This window comes from Cavia porcellus, unplaced genomic scaffold (genome assembly GCF_034190915.1).
Source record: "Cavia porcellus strain 051 isolate PalLab524CR breed Dunkin Hartley unplaced genomic scaffold, mCavPor4.1 scaffold_21, whole genome shotgun sequence".
Lineage (NCBI taxonomy): Eukaryota > Metazoa > Chordata > Mammalia > Rodentia > Caviidae > Cavia > Cavia porcellus.
This window is the reverse complement of record NW_026947504.1, coordinates 48,363,015-48,379,762: the sequence shown is the minus strand read 5'-3', so window position 1 is coordinate 48,379,762 and position 16,748 is coordinate 48,363,015. Positions and strand designations below refer to the sequence as shown.

General features: G+C 52.9%; 1 protein-coding gene across 1 annotated transcript; it reads right to left on the bottom strand.

Annotated features, from left to right (window-relative positions):
* Positions 1-283: 283 nt before the first annotated feature.
* LOC100725063 (poliovirus receptor homolog) lies at positions 284-16,193 on the bottom strand. Its single transcript, XM_063232819.1, has 9 exons — positions 15,921-16,193; positions 15,039-15,372; positions 11,822-12,181; positions 10,357-10,677; positions 8,549-8,666; positions 6,100-6,251; positions 4,546-4,710; positions 3,872-3,918; positions 284-3,478 (listed from the first exon to the last, which is right to left on the bottom strand). Exons 1-9 carry the CDS (start codon positions 16,191-16,193, stop codon positions 3,308-3,310), a joined length of 1,941 nt encoding a protein of 646 aa, XP_063088889.1. The 3' UTR covers positions 284-3,307.
* Positions 16,194-16,748: the final 555 nt, after the last annotated feature.

Here is a 16,748-nt window from a genome sequence, read left to right as displayed (position 1 = left end):
AAGCTAGTGCTGATTTAATATCATCTTGTTTTGAGGTCCCATCAAGCTGTAGTACATCTGTTTCCACTGGTTTTAACATGTTGTGTCTTACTATATTTCACTATATGCTATAGTATAAACAAAATTCTTTATAGGCAAAGAGATATCATAGAAACCATTGTTCATTTTCTATTAGCAGCTTCTAAATACCCTGTAATTCTTGCATTCTCTTAAAGGCTTCACACTGTCTAGATATGCTTGATATTATGACCGGCGCAGCCCCCCAATGAGACAGAGGACGCTCTTACTGATAACAGGAACTGCTGCTTTATTGCCACGGGCTCTGGCTTATATATTCGGGCGTGACAATCACAGGCTGCCACGAGGAGGCAGGGTTGGGATGGGACATGGTGCACTGCGGAAGCTGACGTGGTCCTTTGTCCCGGGTGGGGTATGGTATGTTGAGCGCCTGTGCCCAACAATATTATAGCACACAAAGTTACACTCAAATAATTTAAGGAAAGAGGCACTATGGTGACTACTATTATGTTAGATTATCTGGTGGTGAAACACAGTGATGCTTGAATTGCTCAGTTCTGCCCTGCGTAGTTCTATTACAATGTCCTCTCTTATCTCAATCTCCCCCCTTTTTAAAATTAATCTATTTTCTCTCATTTTTTAATTAAGGGAAAACTAAATTAAAAATAACGGGACATATTATAGTAACTTTTTTGTAGTCTTATTAACCTGACTTGAACCCCAGTATTGCTCTCCTCATCTTGTTCTGTCTGATTATTATATATTCTATTTTGTTTGATAGTATCAAGTTTCAGGGTATAGGCAATCTCTTTGAAGGCAATAAGATATACTATGATGCCCAATATGGATTGACTATCATCCTTTTTTTTTGAAGTCCTATAAGGTCCTCAGTGTAGATTTTATTGGTTTTGTTCCATATTGTTTTGATCAATTCTATTATACCTGATGATATAGACAACTCAATTTAAAAATAGCAAGAGGCACAATGGTAACCACTTTTGATCACCTGGAATTCTATTTTTGCATCATGTGCTATGCCCACCCTTCTGTTCTAACTGACTCTGTTTTGCTTAGTCACATTTGGTTTTATTCTCTCCAAAAAAGTAATAAGAACCGTGAGAGTAATAAAACCCTAAAAGTCTAATTGTTACTGTAAAAAAGAGAGGAAAGTAAGGTGGACTAAGGGATATAACAGCAGGTATTTTCGAGTGTGTAGGATGGAAAACCATATAACTGAGCTTTTGTTGGATCATTGAACGGAACTGTCTCCAATTTCACTGTATGAATGTCTACTTTATATGCTTTAATTTAGTGATATGGACAACTGTTTCTGGGAAGATAATATGTAACCTATTAACTGGTGATTTCGTACTGTATATATTTTTTTCTTGAAATACTGTATTATTTGTACCCTTTTACTACAATGTTTTTTTTTATGTCCTTTCTTTTTTTTTTTTTCTTCTCTTTTTAAAGAAAAAAAAAGAAAGAAACTCATCAGGATGAGTCCAAGTCCTGCTCATTCCTCTTCTGAGTCTGACACATGCCCTCCAGAGTATTCCCCTTACAAAATCCAGTTCAGCGGGCATCCCTCAAACATAGGTAAACTAAGGGTGATCTCTGTCAATTAGAAAAGGATAGATACACTTAAAAATAGCTTTGTAAGACATCTGTAACTGTACAAGGAAATAAACACTCGTAAGCCTGCAGACCCAATATACCCATTCCAACCTGGGGACTTTGTTTTGATTAAAAAGATAGAAATAAAAGAACTCGTGTGGGGTGGGCCCCAGACTGTAATCTGGACCACCCCCACTGCTACTAGAGACAGCACCTCTGCCAGGTCACTCGAGAAGCTGACTGGCCTACCCATGGCTGAAGCTTGAGAATCAGCAGAGAGACACAATAACACTAATGGACTGATTCTCCCTCTACCCAGTAGGAAGCCAGCCCACTTACCCGTCGTGACACTGATGCTCTCTGTTAAAATTTACAGACAGCATGGAAGGGAAGAGTTAAGTAGGATTTAAAGATCAAGCCTCCTTGAGCCCTTCCCCTTTAGCTATAATATCTTGTTCTGGTGCAGATAAAATTGGCAACTATGGGCAGGCACTGTGGTGCAGGCCTGTAATCCCAGCACGTGAGAGGCTAAGGCAGGAAGATCCCTGAGAGTCTGAGAGTTCAAGGTCAGCCTGAACTGGATAGTGACACCTTGTCTCAAAAAGACAAAATCAATCAATAAATAAATAAAAATGAGAAAAAAAGCTGGCATCTATGTCCTGTAAGCAGAATTTATGTTATCTTGTTCTCACAGGACTCGTAAGGCTCTGTCTTCTTATAAGGCTAAGTTATTGCTATAGTTTATGGCTAGATGTCTCCCAAAACCTCATGTTTTTCAGAGGTAGCTAATGGAATCTAGAGTTTGCGATTGATTCACAGTGGAGTGCTGGGATTAACTAAGAGGGATTGCTGGATCAGGCTACCAACTGGATTGGCACTGCCCTAGTCCCAGCAGTCTGGAGAAGATATAAGAGGCTTGTTTTCCCCTTTTTTGTTCTTGATGTTTTCACTGTCTTCTGCCACCAAGAACTGATGCCCCTCTGCCATGTGCCAGCCAAATATGGACTGAAATCTCTACAAATTGTGGACTGAATAAACCTTTTCTTCCTTAACTTTGAGCATCAGGTATTTTGTCACAGTAATGAGAAAAGTAACAAAGACAGTTATTAATTGCTCTGTCTTGCTTCTGTACCCTCACTATTCCCTCTACCAGTTTCTAAAGATCACCCCGCTGAGCCAAAGGTACAAAACTAGAAACTTCCCTTTGTTCAAATGCCCAGCACACTTGGAATGTGAGTTTGGCTAGGTCAATGTGCATCTAAAATCCTGGACATAATACTTGTTCCCCATGGGTCACTCTGATTTCTTGGGTTCTCCAGCACCGGGCGAGTCAGTGCTGTCTCCTCTGGGGCACGCAGTTGAAAGGTAGGGCTGGTCTCCGACGTCCTCTGCTTGTGCTGCTTGTCCTGTGGCTGATTTTTTTCTCTGTCTTTTTTTGAGACAAGGTATCGCTATGCAGTTCAGGCTGGCCTTGAGTTCACTTTTAACCCAAGATGATCTTGAACTCATAAAGATCCTCCTGCCTCAGCCTCCTGAGTGCTGGGATTACAGGCGTGCACCACCACGCCCGGCCTCTGGTTGATTCTAATCCTTATTGCTTTACCATGATTCACAGTGTCCAGGAGTAGACAGTGTTCTTGAGCTCAGTGGATATGCTGCCCACTCACCTCCCCTACCCCCTGGGAGATAAAGGCACAGCTTGAGGTCTGGTGGGACTAGGTGGCTGGTCCCTTTGGAAGCGCCTCAGCCACGTCGGTAGGGTCAGCCAGCCCCCTGTGTCACTCAGTCCTGATGTGTCACCTGTGTCCTCTTCTGTGTTCTGGACTGGAAAGGGCACTTGGTCCTGGGAGACAGACAGACAATGAAGGGCATTTCTGGGGTATCCTCAGGGCTTTCCGGAATAAAATTGGAATCTTTGCATTTACACGGAATGTGTGTAAAGCTGCGCCCTGCCTGGCCCCTCCCTGGAAGCTAGGGCAGGGCTCCCCAATGAGTGGCGACTGAGGGGGACTCATAATAAAATGCAGAGCCTTGGCCGCAGCAGACCTGGCTCGCAGGGGCTGTACTTTAGCGAATGAACTCTGTGGGGCTTGTGGGTGGCAACAGAGGCTACCTGAGGTGACAGGAAAAAGACCCAGGCTCCCAGTGGGGAACTGCGCATCTCTCCATCCCTCCTTGGTCAAGGGTCTGTGATTCTTGGAGACCCCTCACCCTCTCAGCGCCCCACCACACTCACCTGTTCAACTGGATCTCCGTTCGTTGAGGATCTGGACTGGGTCTGATCTGGGGAGAGGGAGGAGACGCTCTCAGGAAGGATGGCATGCTGGGGTGTCTGTTCCCCAAAACCTACGCTTGCCTCTGGACACTGAGGGGGTGGTCCCCATGACTATTAAACAGGGATGGTGCTTGTGCTATCTGAGAAGCTGCCATCCAGTTATTTGCTTGGTTGTGAAACAGAAAGAAAATAATTATTGTAGCCAGGCATGGTGGTGCCCGTCCTGGTACGAGCTGGTGTGGGAGACACAACCACGGCCCGGCAGCCCCAGCCTCGTCTCGCTGGGCTCACACTGCACCCGGCCAGGCTGGGGCAGGGCAGGAGTCGGTGCTTGGCCCACTTGAGGGCACCCGGGGACTTCTGGCTGGGATGTGAGGGATGACTTGTTTCCTGGCTGAAGGAAAAGCTTCGCGATCGAAGCCCTCTGTCACCTGGACTGGCCACCCGGAGTCCGGGGTGGCCTACAGGACCGCCCTCCTTCCTTCCCTAACAGCCATCAGGTGATCTGACGGCTCCAGCTCCTGTCTGCCCAGTGCGGAAAGGTCAGGGTGTGGGCCGGCACCCCGAGGTGCTGCGCTGGGGGCTCGGGGGACACCAAGTCCATCGGTCAGGGGAGGGGGCGGTGGAGGACTCACTGCGGGCCCTGCGGCGTGGGCGATAAACCTTGAAACCCGCGATCACGATCCCGATCACGATCCCGATCGCGATCCCGATCCCACAGATCACACCGATCTCACGGAGCACAGTGAAGATGTCTGTTCGGTCTGCTGACGGCTCCCGCTCCCGGGGAGGCGGCGGCTCTGGAAGGGAGAAAGGAGCGGGACTCCGGGTGGGAAAGGCCGGCAGACGCCGCCCTTCACTCGTGTCATGACCCGAACTTCCTCTAGGGGGCGCCCACCCGCCTGCCCAGGGCTGCAAGGCGCAGGCGCCCTGGAGGGAGGCCCTGCCTGACCTGGGCCTGGCCAGAGGGCGCGGTCCTTTCTCTCTGGCTCCTAAGTGGGCTGTGACCTAGGATGGGCCATGGATGGCTGTCCTCGGTGAAATGGAAATGGATCCTTAAAAGCTGGGATTTTTTTCCCCTTTTCTCTTTCTCTCTCTGTCTCTGTCTCTCTCTGTCTCTCTCTCTCTCTCTCTCTCTCTCTCTCTCTCTCTCTGTCTCTGTCTCTTTTTAGGCAAGGTCTCTCTATGCAGTGCAGCCTGGCCTTGAACTCACTGTGTAGCCCAGGCTGGCCTCAAATATCACAGGGATCTTCCTGCCTCAGCCTCCAGAGTGCTAGGCTTACAGGTGTGCACCACCACACCGAACCTCTCTTTTTCCTGGGGTTTTTCCCTCTTTCCCTTATTTTCTTCCTTCTTGCCTGGTACTGGGGCCTTTGCACTGAGCCACACCCCTATTCCTTTCCTCATTTTCTGTTTTGACACAGGGTCTCACTATCTCACTACATTACCTAGGCTGGGCTAGAACTTGAAATCCTCCTGCCTCAGCCTCTCAGAGTGCTGGGATGACAGGTGTGAGCCAGCACATCTGGTTTAAAAAGTTGAGATTTTTAAAGTGAAGGTATTTCTCTGGCCTCTTCGTGCTGGACACCAGTCCTGGTGCCTAAGAACCTTCAACCAGACCAGACCGAAACTCTTTCCTAAGTCTGCTGCTGGGTCAGAGCCTGGTAAGGTCCAAATTGTGACTAAACTAATTTTCCTATTTATGGGCTTTTCTCAGACTTTTGATAGTAGGCAGACTAAGTGACCCACACAGTTGGGACACAGACTCAGCCCTCTGAATGGACCCTTGGTGGCATGGAGGTTTTGTCGAAAGCTACTGAAAGTGGGCTTCTACTCTTGGGATTGCTAAGCGGGTGGGATGTTAGCTGAGGGTGCAGGATTCCCAGAACAGAGCTTACTGGAGAATAAAAGCAGCATAAAGAAATCTGAGATAAGCAATGTGAAGAAAAGTTCTAGATTACCTAGTTGGAGCACCTGGATCTAACCATACCAGAAGGTGTATTTTTAAAAACTTTCTTTTTTTGTGGGGTGGGGAGCTTAGATGCTTTTGAGTCATGCATCTGACAATTCCGAAGGATTCCGTAGGATTCCGAAGCCGGGCACCACACCCTGACCACCACCTGCGGGCGGTTCAGCTGCTCCCCGTCCTGCGGTGGCCCCAGTGGCCGACCCTCCTCCCAGCTCCTCACCTTTCAGCAGGATGGTCTCATTCCGCTGGCCAGTCCCCATGGCGTTGATGGCCAGGCAAGTAAACATGGTGTTGTTGATGGACTCATCAACATTGCGGAACAGAAGCTTCCGGCCCTGGACCTCCGCAGAGCGTGGCAGGGTTCCCGTGGTCCTGGGGAGATGGGCGGGTGATGACGTGGCCTGTTGGAGCCCTAGAGTGACCGCGACTCTGTTGCCTCCCGCAGTCTGCACCTCACCTTAGGAGCCATCTGGAGTCCTCCCCTCGCCACCCCCGCCTCTCCCTGCCACTGCGCAGCCATCAGCAAATCTTGCTGAGCCCACCTTCTAAACCCACGTTGAATCCCAGGCAGCTGGGGCCAAGCGTGGCCACTGTAGCCTCCCTTGCCACACTGCCCCCGAGGAGGCCAGCAGGGGGCGCCCGAGTCACAGGTCGCCTCGGAGCCCTCTGCTCAGCAGAAAGCCAGCATCCTGCCCCCAGCGACGTGTGCTCCTCCCCATCTTTCAGGCCTCTGCCAGAAGTCGCCTGGTTTGCCCGCTATTTCTCCGTCCCTGGCTCAACTGTTAAGATTTGTGGTGGAAGCAGGCAGGCACTCAGGAGCGAAGGCCCTGGCCCTGCTGCTTTCACTTCCCCACCATATACAGCGCTTTGCCCTGTGTCTAGATGGCCCCCAAAGCCTCACATGGCCATAGGTGGGCCTTTTACAGAGACGGCTGGACCTAGCGGGTGTGAGTCTGGGACTCAGGTACAGTGCTGGGCCCAGGACACTAGGGCTAAAGAGTGTGAATGCTGCCCGCCCCGGCCAGAAAAGAAAAAAGGGTGGAAATATGCTGCTAAGGTCCCTGTCACCTGGCTACCTCGCAAGCACCAAAAGTGTCTTCTGTGATGCTGCCTTGGAGCCAGCGGACTATGGACTGAATCTTCAAAGTATGATTCAAACAAACCTCCTTTAGCTTTTTGGGTTTTTTTGTGTGTGTGTGTCTTTTTGAGGCAGGGTCTCTCTATGCAGTTCAGCCTGGCCTTGAGCTGGTCTTTGTAGCCCAGGCTGGTCTCAGACTCCCAACGCTCCTCCTGCCTCAGCCTCCCGAGCGCTGGGATTACAGGTGTGCACCACCATGCCCGGTGCCGCCTCCTCCTTTAATTTTGAGTGCTAAGTGTTTTGTCTCAGCAATAAGGAAAGTCAGAAAGACATTCATGAAGATCTGGCACAGGCCGTACTCCATGACTCTACCCTGCTTACTTTCTCTCTGCTAGGAATGGGAGTCCCACAAGGGGAGAGGGCGGCTCTGTCACATCTACCAGAGCACAGTGGTCAGCAGCCTGGGGGCCGGATGCAGAGGACGCATAGCACGGTGGTCAGCATGGAGGCCAAGCATGTACTGTGAGGGACCCGAATCCAGATGCCACCCAGCAGCAGGACATGAGCAGCACCATCCCTGAGAGCGAGTGACTGCCAGTTCCTCCAGGGCAGCAGCTGTCCCCAAGGAGCGTGGCCACACCCCTGGGCTGTGCATAGCTGGCCAGTTAACTGAGGGCAAGTACACAGATGGGGCTTCCAGCCTCGGCAGAGAGGGGCAGCAAACACACAGTGATACATATGGGCTGGGGGTTCGATGCGTGGGTGGAGGGTGGGCCAACATGGATCAGCAAGGGCTGCAGAACATCAGGGGGGAATCTGGGCTTGCTGAGGGTTCACTGGGAATTTGCATGACCTTTCCATTCTAGTTTTTGTTTGGAAACAAAAAAATAAACAACAGGCAGGACATATAACAAAAGGTAAGAGTGGGTATTTCTCGCTGTCCTTATTGGCTACTGAGGAACTATTTCCCTCTTTTTGCTCGTGTTTTGTTTGAAGGCTGTGCAATGTCATGTTATTTTTGGGATAAGGAAAAGGGTCAATAAACACTGTGTAAAATAATGAACCATAGCGGGTTGTAGTGGCACAGCTGTAATCCCAGCACTTGGGAGGCTGAGACAGGAGGGTCACCATGAGTTTGAGGCCAGCCTGGGCTACAGAGTGAGTTCAAGGTCAGCATGAACTACATAGCGAGAGCCTCCCCCCCCCCAAAAAAAATCATCATTTTTTTGGGAATGGAGCTCAAACAAATTCTAGTTTTTGTTTGTTTTTTCTATGGGGCTATGGATGAAGAGGCCAGGGCCTGGCACATGTCAGGCACTTGGCCCAGCCCTATAGAGGACCTTTAATAGGTCGGCTACAGTGCTGACTGTCAGTGTTATGTGGCAGAGCTGGTACTCAGCTCAGAGTGGCGGTGTGGGCCCTGGGCATTAACAGCCCAGACCAAACACCTCCCCGCACGACGATGGCATGCTGGCCTGGGCTCGCCCATGTTCTTTCTTTAATTCTGTTCCCCTTTTGGGCTCAGCTTCCTCCCTCAGACCTGTGGGTCCAGGCCCGGCCTCCTCCCTCAGACCCTGGTCAATAAACTCACGTGTTCCAGTCCACAGTTACAGGCTCTGGGTTGCTGTGGATGTCACAGCTGAGGGTGGCATTTTTTTGGCCAGAATACCAGTCTTCATTATAGCCAGAGATGAACACTTCAGGCGGATCTGAAGAGAATGGGCACACACGCTCAGGGATGGGGAGTCTTCAGAATGGCTGAAGAACTGTGGGCTTCAGGCCCAAGTGGGGTGGGGAGCAGCTGAGCTGGAGAGGCCTGGGAGGAGCCCAGGGTCACAGGTTCCTTCACAGAATGGAAGCCTGGGCATCCTCAGGCAGGGAGCACCAAAGGGGCTTTTTGGAACCTGCCTTTCTCTGCCTGTTTCTTGGGTAGCCTCATCCTGGCCTACCTTAGTGTTCAAGGCTCTGACAAGTCTTGCAGGAAAGGGTCTCCTGCTTCTCTGCTCCAGCATCATGACCAGAGACACTTTCCTAAGTCCTCAGGGGCCAGGCCAATGGGACAGGGCTGTGTGTGGAGTGGGAAGGAGGCAGGTACAAGTCACCCCGCTGTCCTCCTCCCCCAGACACAGCGACTGTCGAGGGAACCCGTGGCCCACCTCCCTGGGGAGGAACAGCTGGTGAGACAGGGCAGACAGACAACATGCAGAGTGCCATGAAGAGCCCCTGTGGGCACTGCTGATGGGCCCCGCGTAGACAGAGCACCGGGTACCAGTCTTCTATGCAGCGAGGTGGCCACTGTGGAGGAAATGTTCATTCCTGGGGGAGCCAGGGAGACGATGCCAGGGACAGTGACAGCACAGAGAGTGTCCTGGTGAAGTTGGGGAAATGCAGCCGGATTGTGGGCGCACACGTGTGCCTCACCCCAGGAATCGCCAGTTAGATAGGTGGGAGCTTAGACCTGTGCTGTCCGACACAACCGTGATGCTTGCACGCTTGGGATGCAGCTGCTCTGAAATCCACAGCAGATTTCGAAGGCTTACAGTGACAATATTGTCAATGTAAATATTGATTTGCATAAAATCCACTATGCAAATAAACTTTCTCTCTGGCTGTCTGTCTGTCTGTCTGTCTCGGCAGCGCTGGGGATGGAACCCAGGGCCTCTGGAGGCTATACGAGCGCTCCACCACTCAGCTGCATCCCCACCCCTTTTTGGTTTTGAGATAGGGGCTCACTCAGTTGCTCAGGCCAGCCTTGAACTTTTGACCCCCTGCCTCAGCCTCCTGAGTAGCTGGCATTACAGGTGTGAGCCGCTTAGATCGCCCCACCTCTTAACCATCTTTAAATGGTAGCCGGTGGGAAAGTAAACATCTCATCTGTGGCTCATTGTGTCCTCCAGCTGGTCAGAGCAGAGAGAGTGCTGGGGTTGTCATTGTGGTTAAATCTGTGGGTATAGATACTGGTGACACCCTACGTGCAGCTGCACAGGGGCCCCAGAGTGGGAGGCCGGTCCGGCTGTATGAGGCTGTGTAGACAGAAGCCAGGGAGACAGCTTGGGCTGTGGGAGGGGATCAGACAGTGTAGCCCGCACTGGGCAGAGGACAGTGTAGACACTGCCCCAGAGACAATGGAAGAATGTGAGGCAGCTCTTCGAAACCACTGAGGCAGCTGGTACAGACACTATGGGGGGTCCAGAGTAGACACTGGGGGGCATTTCAGAGAGCACCTGGGAGAACCCAAGTAGAAAGCATAGGGTCACAGGGTCAGGGCACACGACCCCGAGACAGTAACAACGCCCCACAGCCAGTGGCCTAAGTGGCAAGTGTGGGCAGCACTGCCCGATGTCCAGGAGAGCCGGTGTAGACAGTGTGGGGGGACACAGGGTCGCTGCCCGTACTCACAGGGCACGGAGAGGGTCATGTGCAGCAGGTCCGGCTCCGCCAGAGTGTCGTGCTCCACTCTGCAAGTGACTCTCTTGCCATCTGTGCTCCTGGAGGGCACCATCAGCAGGAGGCTGGTCACGTTGACCGTGCCGGACAGGGGCTCCTGCTTTTGCTCCTGGGTCTCTTTGATCGTCTCATTCAGGGCTGAGTCATCGAGCTGCCAGGAGAGCTTGGCAGGGGGCCAGCCCCTCTTGGATGCACAGAGGGCCACCGGCACGGGCTCCCCGGGCCTCAGCGGAGGCAACACCTGCTGTGGCTCCACCTTGTTTTGAGGTGAGGCTGGGGGAGGGTGACACGGACAGGTCACCTCCTGCCCGCAGTCACCCTGCAGACCCTCAGCGGCTGAAGGGGTTACCCGAGGATGGCCAGGGTCAAATCCCAGCCCTGTCCCAGAGCAGCCGGTGACCTTGAGCAGGTCTGTGCCTCAGTTCCTTTAACTGCCAGCCTTGGATACTGAAGGGGTCACGGGCAAAGAGGAGATGAGGGGAAGAAGGCAGAGCGGCCCTGGCACACGAGAAACACTCTCAGTAAGTGCTGCTTGGTGGCCCTGTGGGGACCCAGCAAAGAGCATCACCCCTGGGCCCTGCCCTTGTGCCTGGGCAAGGAGGGGCATGGTTCCTGCGAGCCTGGAGTCAGGCTTTCATGTGCACAAGGTCTGTCTGACTCAAAAGCTCCCAACCGCCTCTTCCCGTCTCCGTCACCGTCCAGGGCTTCCCTCCAAGCTTCCCATCATATCCTGGGCCATCACTGCTGAGTCACCTCCACCTGACTCACGGAGGGTCCTTGACTGAGGGGACAGGAGTGCCCCTCAGTGGTGCCACCTCTTCTCAGCACTTGATAATTATGAGCTACTCACAGAAGGCCTGGGAAAATTCCAGGCACAGCAGGGGCCTGGGCGGGATAGCAAGAGGGACTGGGAGGCTTCCTGCCCCAGTTACAAGAGGAAGAAGGCATTTGTCAGATTTTCCAGGCACTTGGCCCATTCAGAAATCACTGGCTGTGTAATCTCAGCACTCTGGGAGGCTGAGTTAAGAGGATCCCTAATTAGAGTCCAGCGCCCACAACTTAGCAGACTAAATTTGTCTCAAATTAAAAAAAATAAATAAAATGCAGATGTGTGAAGGTTCTGGGTTCAATCTCAGTAACCCCACAAAAGAAAGGGAGGGGGTACTGAAGAAGCTAGTGCCCAAGATGGCAGTGGTGGAGGTGGGCTGCAAACTCAGGGCTCCCCCTCCAGCTCCTGCCAGCTCCCTCACACTCCCTTCCCCGGCCATCACTGCCCTTCTCTGTCCATCACGGTGCTGGGCCTTGGGTCTGAGATTGCCCCCTCAAAGCCGGCAGCCTGGCCCCATCCTTCACCCGCCCCAGCCTCTCTGGTCCTCATGAGCTGCAGGGGCCCCTCTCCCGCCCTGCCCAGGCTCACCCAACACCAGCAGCTGGGTTTTGATGACGATCGTGCCCCGCGGGAAGGTAGCTATGCTGCATTTGTAGAACCCTCCATCCTCAACACGCAGGTCTGACAGCATCAGGCTGGCGTCTGTCAGGTTCCCGCCGGCCTTGGCAGCCACGAACCTCATTCTCCTGGGTTCCCTGGAAAAGGTTCTGCCATCGTGGTGAAAGGTGGCTACATGCTGGAGAGCCCCCTCCAGCTGCTGGTTTTCCCAGGTGAACTGGCTCACGTGTATGCCTGGCTCCAGAACCCTCAGCCTACAGGGCAGTGTCACATTCTGGCCCACATAGCCAGTCACGTTAGAGGGTTTCTGCATACTTGGAGTTTCCATTCCTGTGGGGAAATCAGGGGCACCAATTATAGATGAGAAAACTGAGGCACGGGGCCGCTTGACACAGAGATCATCGGGATAAGCAGGAAAGGTAAGATTTGAACCTGGACTGTCAGTGGTCAGGCTAATTGGCCCTGCATGGAAGTCTCTGTGCCTTCACCCCAGCGTGTAGTAGATTCATGCATTATTGCTGACCGGAAGAGGGGAAAAGTCAAATTCTCAGTGCTCCTGCCCGCCCTGCCCTTGTGCAGGTGTATTTTATCTGCCAAGCCTCAGTTTTACCTGTAACACAGGTGCAATAGTTTGGATCTCAAGTGTCCAACCACGGTCCACACAGTAGAGGTTTGGCATCTTTGAGAGATAGGATCTAAAGTCACGTGCCCAGGCACACTGCTGACTGAAATCTCAGCACTATGGGAGGCTGAGGCAAGAGAATCACAACCTGGGTAATTTGAGCTCAACCTGGGTCATTTAACTTAGCAAGACAGTGTCTTAAAAAATATTTTTTAAAAAGTCTTTGAAGCTGTAATTCAGTGAGAAGAACCCAGGTTCAGTCCCGGTGACACAGAAGACAGCACATGGCAAAGCTGGCTGGGGAAATGAGTGGGACCGGACAATGACAAGATGCCAAAATGCCAGGACAGCACTAAATAATTCTCAGGATCCTGCAGGTAGGACTTCTCTCCGGCTCCCACAAGACAGGCTTGCTATAGAAGAAGACCTGACCCTGGGGAGCTCCCTACTGTGCCCTCCAGCCATAGCCCAGGCTGCATTTCTCAGACACAGCACAAGCTTTTAATTTTGCTTTTGTCTTCTTCTTTTCTCTTGTACTGCCCAAGTTTGCTCGGCAAAGCTGGTTTCTCCCATACCATTCACCTCTCACTTTCCTTTTTTTTTTTCTTTTTGGTACCAACCAGGGATGGAACTCACCACTGTGCGTTTGCAAGGCAGGCACTTATGCTGCTGAGCTAAATCCCATCCCCCACCCCTCACTTTTCAAATTAACTTTCATCACTACTTTTGAGCTAGAAGGACCCAGAATACTTATGACTGGCAAGCCATTTCTAAGGAAGCTACCTGATTTCGAGGTGAACGAAAAAAAAGAGGTAGGGTTCCGGGTGTGTGGGTATCTTTGGGTCACTGAAGGTGTGACCCAGAAAGGACTGCAGGATGCTGCATTCTCCTGTTCTTTCTTTCTTTCTTTCTTCCTTTTTTTTTCTCATCTTTTTGAGACAGGGTCTCTATGCAGTTCAGGCTGGCCTTATGCTCACTTTGTAGCCCAGGCTGGTCTTGGACTTGCAAGGATCCTCCTGCCTCAGCCTCCTGAGTGCTGAGATTACAGGCGTGAGTCACCACACCTGGCTTGGACTCTCCTGTTGTCTTTCTCTTGCTTCTAGACCATGAGGTGAGCTGTGGTTTTGTTCCTCCAGACTCTGCCTACTAAGATGCTCTGTCCCCCTGGGCAGAGAACAGTGTGGCCAGTGGCTCAGAACCTGCCACACTGGGAGCCCAGAGAGACCCTCCCTCTCTGTAGATGGACTGGTCTAGGTTTTCGCTTAGGTGACCGTACATATGGCAATGGTTAGCATGAGAAGGCAAGGTGATGAAAGTCTCACAGGGTGGTGACCTGATCTCAGGCGAATATTAATTACCACTGGGGTCAGAGGAGCAGAGGAAGCTGGGGGCAGTGCACGCAGGTGCCTGGTGCTGTTGGGCAGAAGCGGGGCTGACTGGGGGAGAGTGGGCTGGGGTTTGGGTGCCTGACTCTGCCCCGGCCAGTGACACACCCCCACCCCCGTGTTTCTCTCTGTCCAATGGGATGGGAGGGTGAGGTCACTGGCAGGGAGGGGCCCGGCCTGGGCTCAGAGGTGGTTACTGGGCCCTGGTATCCTGCCTCACGTTTCCTGCGAGGGCGTCGGCTCTGGCCCGCCCGGGACTGTCTCGGGGCTGGGTGTGGCCTAGTGCCCTTGGGCTGTGGAAGCAATAGTGCTCTGGGCACCTTCAGAGAAAGCTCAGGCCAAGGAAGTGGGTGCCCTGCACGCTGTATTATTACCCAGCACAGCACCGGTGACAGATCCTATACCTCCCCCACCCCACCCCCACTTTCCCCTAATGAAACCTTCAGGTCCTGGGGATTAAATGCCAAGTGCGGGAGCCACGGTGGGCTTGGGGCCCCAGCGTTTAGAACACTGTCAGGCACTCTGGGGGGGGGGGGGACACGACCGCACAAATTTAAAAGAAAGCCTGAAGTCTGGTGGTGCAAGCCTGTATCCCCAGTATTCCGGGAGGCTGATCCTAACCTGGGCAATTTACACGTGACAAGGCTCTGTCTCAAAATTTAAAAAGTTTTAAAAAGTTTTTCGGGGGTGGGGTGGGGGAATCCTTCGGTTCAGTCCCAGGCAGACAAGCAACGCTGCGCCTTTTAAAGTGTGCCCGACACCCGGGCCCCACCCCACCCCTTAACCGGGGAAGGCGGAGCAGCCCAGAATCGTGCTCTCTAAAATCCGCCGCGCCCCGACCTTCCTGCAAGCCAGCCGCTTTTATTCACCAGGGCTATCCTGAAAGGCACCACAGCCATCCTCAGTGACACGGAGGCCCTGAGCTCCTCCGACAATAAGCACAGTCGGGCACATGCCAGGAGTTCATCCTGGAGACCAAGCAGCACACATCTTCCTCTCCGGAGCCAGGAAGCAATGCTCGATGTGAGGACCAGAGATTCTCCAACAGCAACATGTAGGCGAACCCACAATGCTAACCCATTCAGACCCGTTCATTGCTCGTGCCCCCACCCGAACGCCTGGGCACTCGGCAGGTGGCCGCGGGGCTCAGGAGGTCCAAGGGCGACAGACGGACACTCACCGGCTCCCCCGGGGCTTGAGCGCAAGAGCAGCCCCAGCAGCAGCAGCAGCCGCAGTCGGGCGAGGGCCATGTGGCCAGTCCGGCGGGTCTGGCGAGTCCGGATCCCAGCGGAACCCATCTCCTTGTCTGGCTCGGGGCCCGCAGCCGGCGACGCGGGGGCAGCCCTGTCCGGGGCGGGGCGGGGCGGGGTGTCGCTCGCCGCGGTTGGGTGCAGCGCCCCCCACCCTGCCGCCGGCTCTAGGGATTCCCACGCGCAAGGCTGGCGGCTGCTGAGCGGCGGAGCTGAGCTGAGCAGGCGCGGCCGCAGTGGGGAGGCTGGTCCGTGGCTTGCCCTCTAGGAGGCTAAGCAGGAGGATGGAAAGTTGGAGAGAAGCCTGGACAACTTAGCAAGACCTTGCCTCAAAATAAAAAAAATGAAGAAAAAAAAATGAAAAGGGCTGGGCATGTAGCTCAGGGCAGAGGTCCTGGGTTCAGCCTCAGTATCACCAAAAATGTAGGGGCTGTACTGGGGTCTTGACCGCCAGCTCCTTCCACCAGCCGCGCACAGACCAGGCACACTGCTTCTGTGTGGCTTTAGTTTTCTCTGAAAACTCAGCACCATCACAGGGCTCACTTTAAGCTGGAAATTTCCAGTTCCACCCAGCAACTACTGGTTCATAACTGGGGGTGGGGGGGGGTGGGAATCAGCTAGAAGTGAAGCGAGCTCTGAGGAAAGCGAGCTCAGGGTGGGGCTGCTCGGTGGCAGCAAGTGTTTATAGCACTTGTGTGAGGCTGTGTGTTCTGTCCCAGGGCCATGAATCAAGCCGCAGTGTAATTCAGTACAAAGTCATGCTGTCAACAGCGGCTCTGTCTCTGTGGAGTCTGGGTGCTAGAGGAGGGGACAGATTGATGGCAGAACGAGAGGCGTCCTGGTCCCCAGGGATGTCCCTCCAAGCTACTGTCCCCTAGCAGCTCTGGGCCCTGGTCCTGGACATCCCGGTATATTTGTAGGAAATTCCTGGCTGCCTTGGGAATTCTGTCCCCGGCCATGGTCTCTGATGCCACAGGTGCCAGCTTGGAAACCAGGTGGCTGTAGTCACCCTGGATGTGTGCAGGTGAATTTCTGAATGAAATCACATATGTGGAGCTCTTGGAAATCTCTGAACTTTCTAGCATCCTTGTTATGCTGAGTTATTTCCAAACTAGGAACTTGTGGCCCAGCTTTGTTCCTTCTCCGGGTCATGTTGTCATCATCACCTTGCCCCGTTGAACTCTGCTCTGCCTCTGCTGATGTTTGACTTCACATTTGGGGTCCTTCACCCCTGCTCCGCCTCTCCCCCACCCCAGGCATCTAACTCTTTGGTGGTGCAGATGTGTCCTGAGCGATTTCATATTATGAGATGATGTAGGGGCTCAAGTATGAAGCTCAAGCAGGGTGACAAAGCCAGGCCCAGCATAGTGGTGCAGCCTGTAGTCCCAGCACTCAGGAGGCTGAGGCAGGAGGGTTGCCACAAGTTCAAGGTCATACTGGGCTACATAGTGAGACCCTGTCTCAAATAAAACTAAACAAAAGGCAGGGTTGAGAGCAGGGAAGGGCAAAGGTTGAGATGGAGTCAGAGTTAGGGGTCAGGATGTGGGAAAGTCTCGGGAATGGGACTAGAATGAGATGAGGGTCAAGGATCTAGTGAGGGTTAGCAGGAGATTAGGGGCATCAGTGACCAAAACAGTAAT